Source organism: Pteropus alecto, unplaced genomic scaffold (genome assembly GCF_000325575.1).
Source record: "Pteropus alecto unplaced genomic scaffold, ASM32557v1 scaffold314, whole genome shotgun sequence".
Lineage (NCBI taxonomy): Eukaryota > Metazoa > Chordata > Mammalia > Chiroptera > Pteropodidae > Pteropus > Pteropus alecto.
Window position 1 is genome coordinate 633,760 of NW_006435849.1, and position 1,159 is coordinate 634,918.

The window sequence follows — 1,159 nt, forward strand, 5'->3', positions numbered from 1 at the left end:
GTTGGTCTGAAGCACCCTGAACCTCATTCTGGTCTCCCACTATGAGATTTTTTTCCTAGATTTAGGCCAGCCCTCACACTTGGCCGGCCCCTCACTTCCCACAGATGTGACCCTAAGACCCAAACCTCTCAGATCCTAACTTGGTCTGGTCTTGACCACACACCCTATCATCTCCTCCTCCTCCTTTCATCACCGTGTCCAGTCCTCATTCCTCACTCGGTCCCGTCCAGAACCCGCCATCAGAAAAATTCCGACACCCCCATCCTGCTACTACAGCCAGCTAGGCCTCCGAGCATCAAAATCTGGATCTGCTGCTCAGTCATGCCAGAACCACTCTCTCCATCACCCCGCCACCCCGCACCATGGGGCCACGTTTGGTCCGTTCCAGGTCCCTCTCACTTCCTTCACCACTCCAAGCCCCAACTTGGCTGTTCCGAATTCTTCACCCTCCAGCTCGCCTTGGTCCCGATGGCACCGCGATCTCCCCACGGCCCGGGACTCGGCTAGGTCTAGACCCGTCGTAGCGTCCCCAGTCCACCCCTACCTTGAGACGGCCCAGCTCTTCCCCGCACTTGCTAAGGTTTGGGCTTTTACGGTTCCACTCGCCCTTGAGTTGCTCGTACATGCCGGCCGCAGCCTGCAGGATCGCGCCCGAGGCCGCCGAAGGCCCCGAGCTGGAGGAGCCCACGGCCCCGTTTATCGCCGCAGCCGCCATCTTCCGTGATGCGGCAAACCGCCGGTCAGACCTACGCCTACAGCCGCTCCCCCGGCGGAAGTGGGGCCTGGAGGTGGAGCCCAAAGCCGGGGGCGTGGCTACGACTACCTGCCTCCGCCCACCGCGCTGTGCGCTCGGTGGCTGTCGAGGCGGTGTCCTGGGAGCCCGGCCCTTAATGAACATGTTAGTCGGAGCTCCGCCTGCTGTCTCTTAAGATGGTCACCGGAAGTCGCCTCTCGCCCTCACTGAAGATGGCTGCGGTCGCAACGCTTTCTCCTTTCCCGTAATCAATATGGCTACCCTGGTTTCATCCTGAGCTCTGGATGCTATGTTTGTTTTGAAGAGTCTAACATCATGGCAGCTTTTCAAAGCCAAGAGGCGGCGGTGATGGAGCCATTTGGACAGCTGTGTTATTCTATTTTCTAAACAGTCTTTGAGAGACTA

The 1,159-nt window shown here is 58.8% G+C and overlaps 1 protein-coding gene across 2 annotated transcripts in view; it reads right to left on the reverse strand.

Annotated features, from left to right (window-relative positions):
* PSMD8 (proteasome 26S subunit, non-ATPase 8) overlaps positions 1-950 on the reverse strand; it is a 6,636-nt gene extending 5,686 nt beyond the window's left edge. Inside the window, exon 1 of one of the 2 annotated variants that reach the window (XM_006911720.3) lies at positions 545-950. In XM_006911720.3, the coding sequence (XP_006911782.1) occupies positions 545-898 (354 nt within the window). In that variant the 5' untranslated portion in view covers positions 899-950. The remainder of the gene's footprint in view (positions 1-544) is intronic. The other variant, XM_025046654.1, reaches the window with a different exon arrangement.
* Positions 951-1,159: the final 209 nt, after the last annotated feature.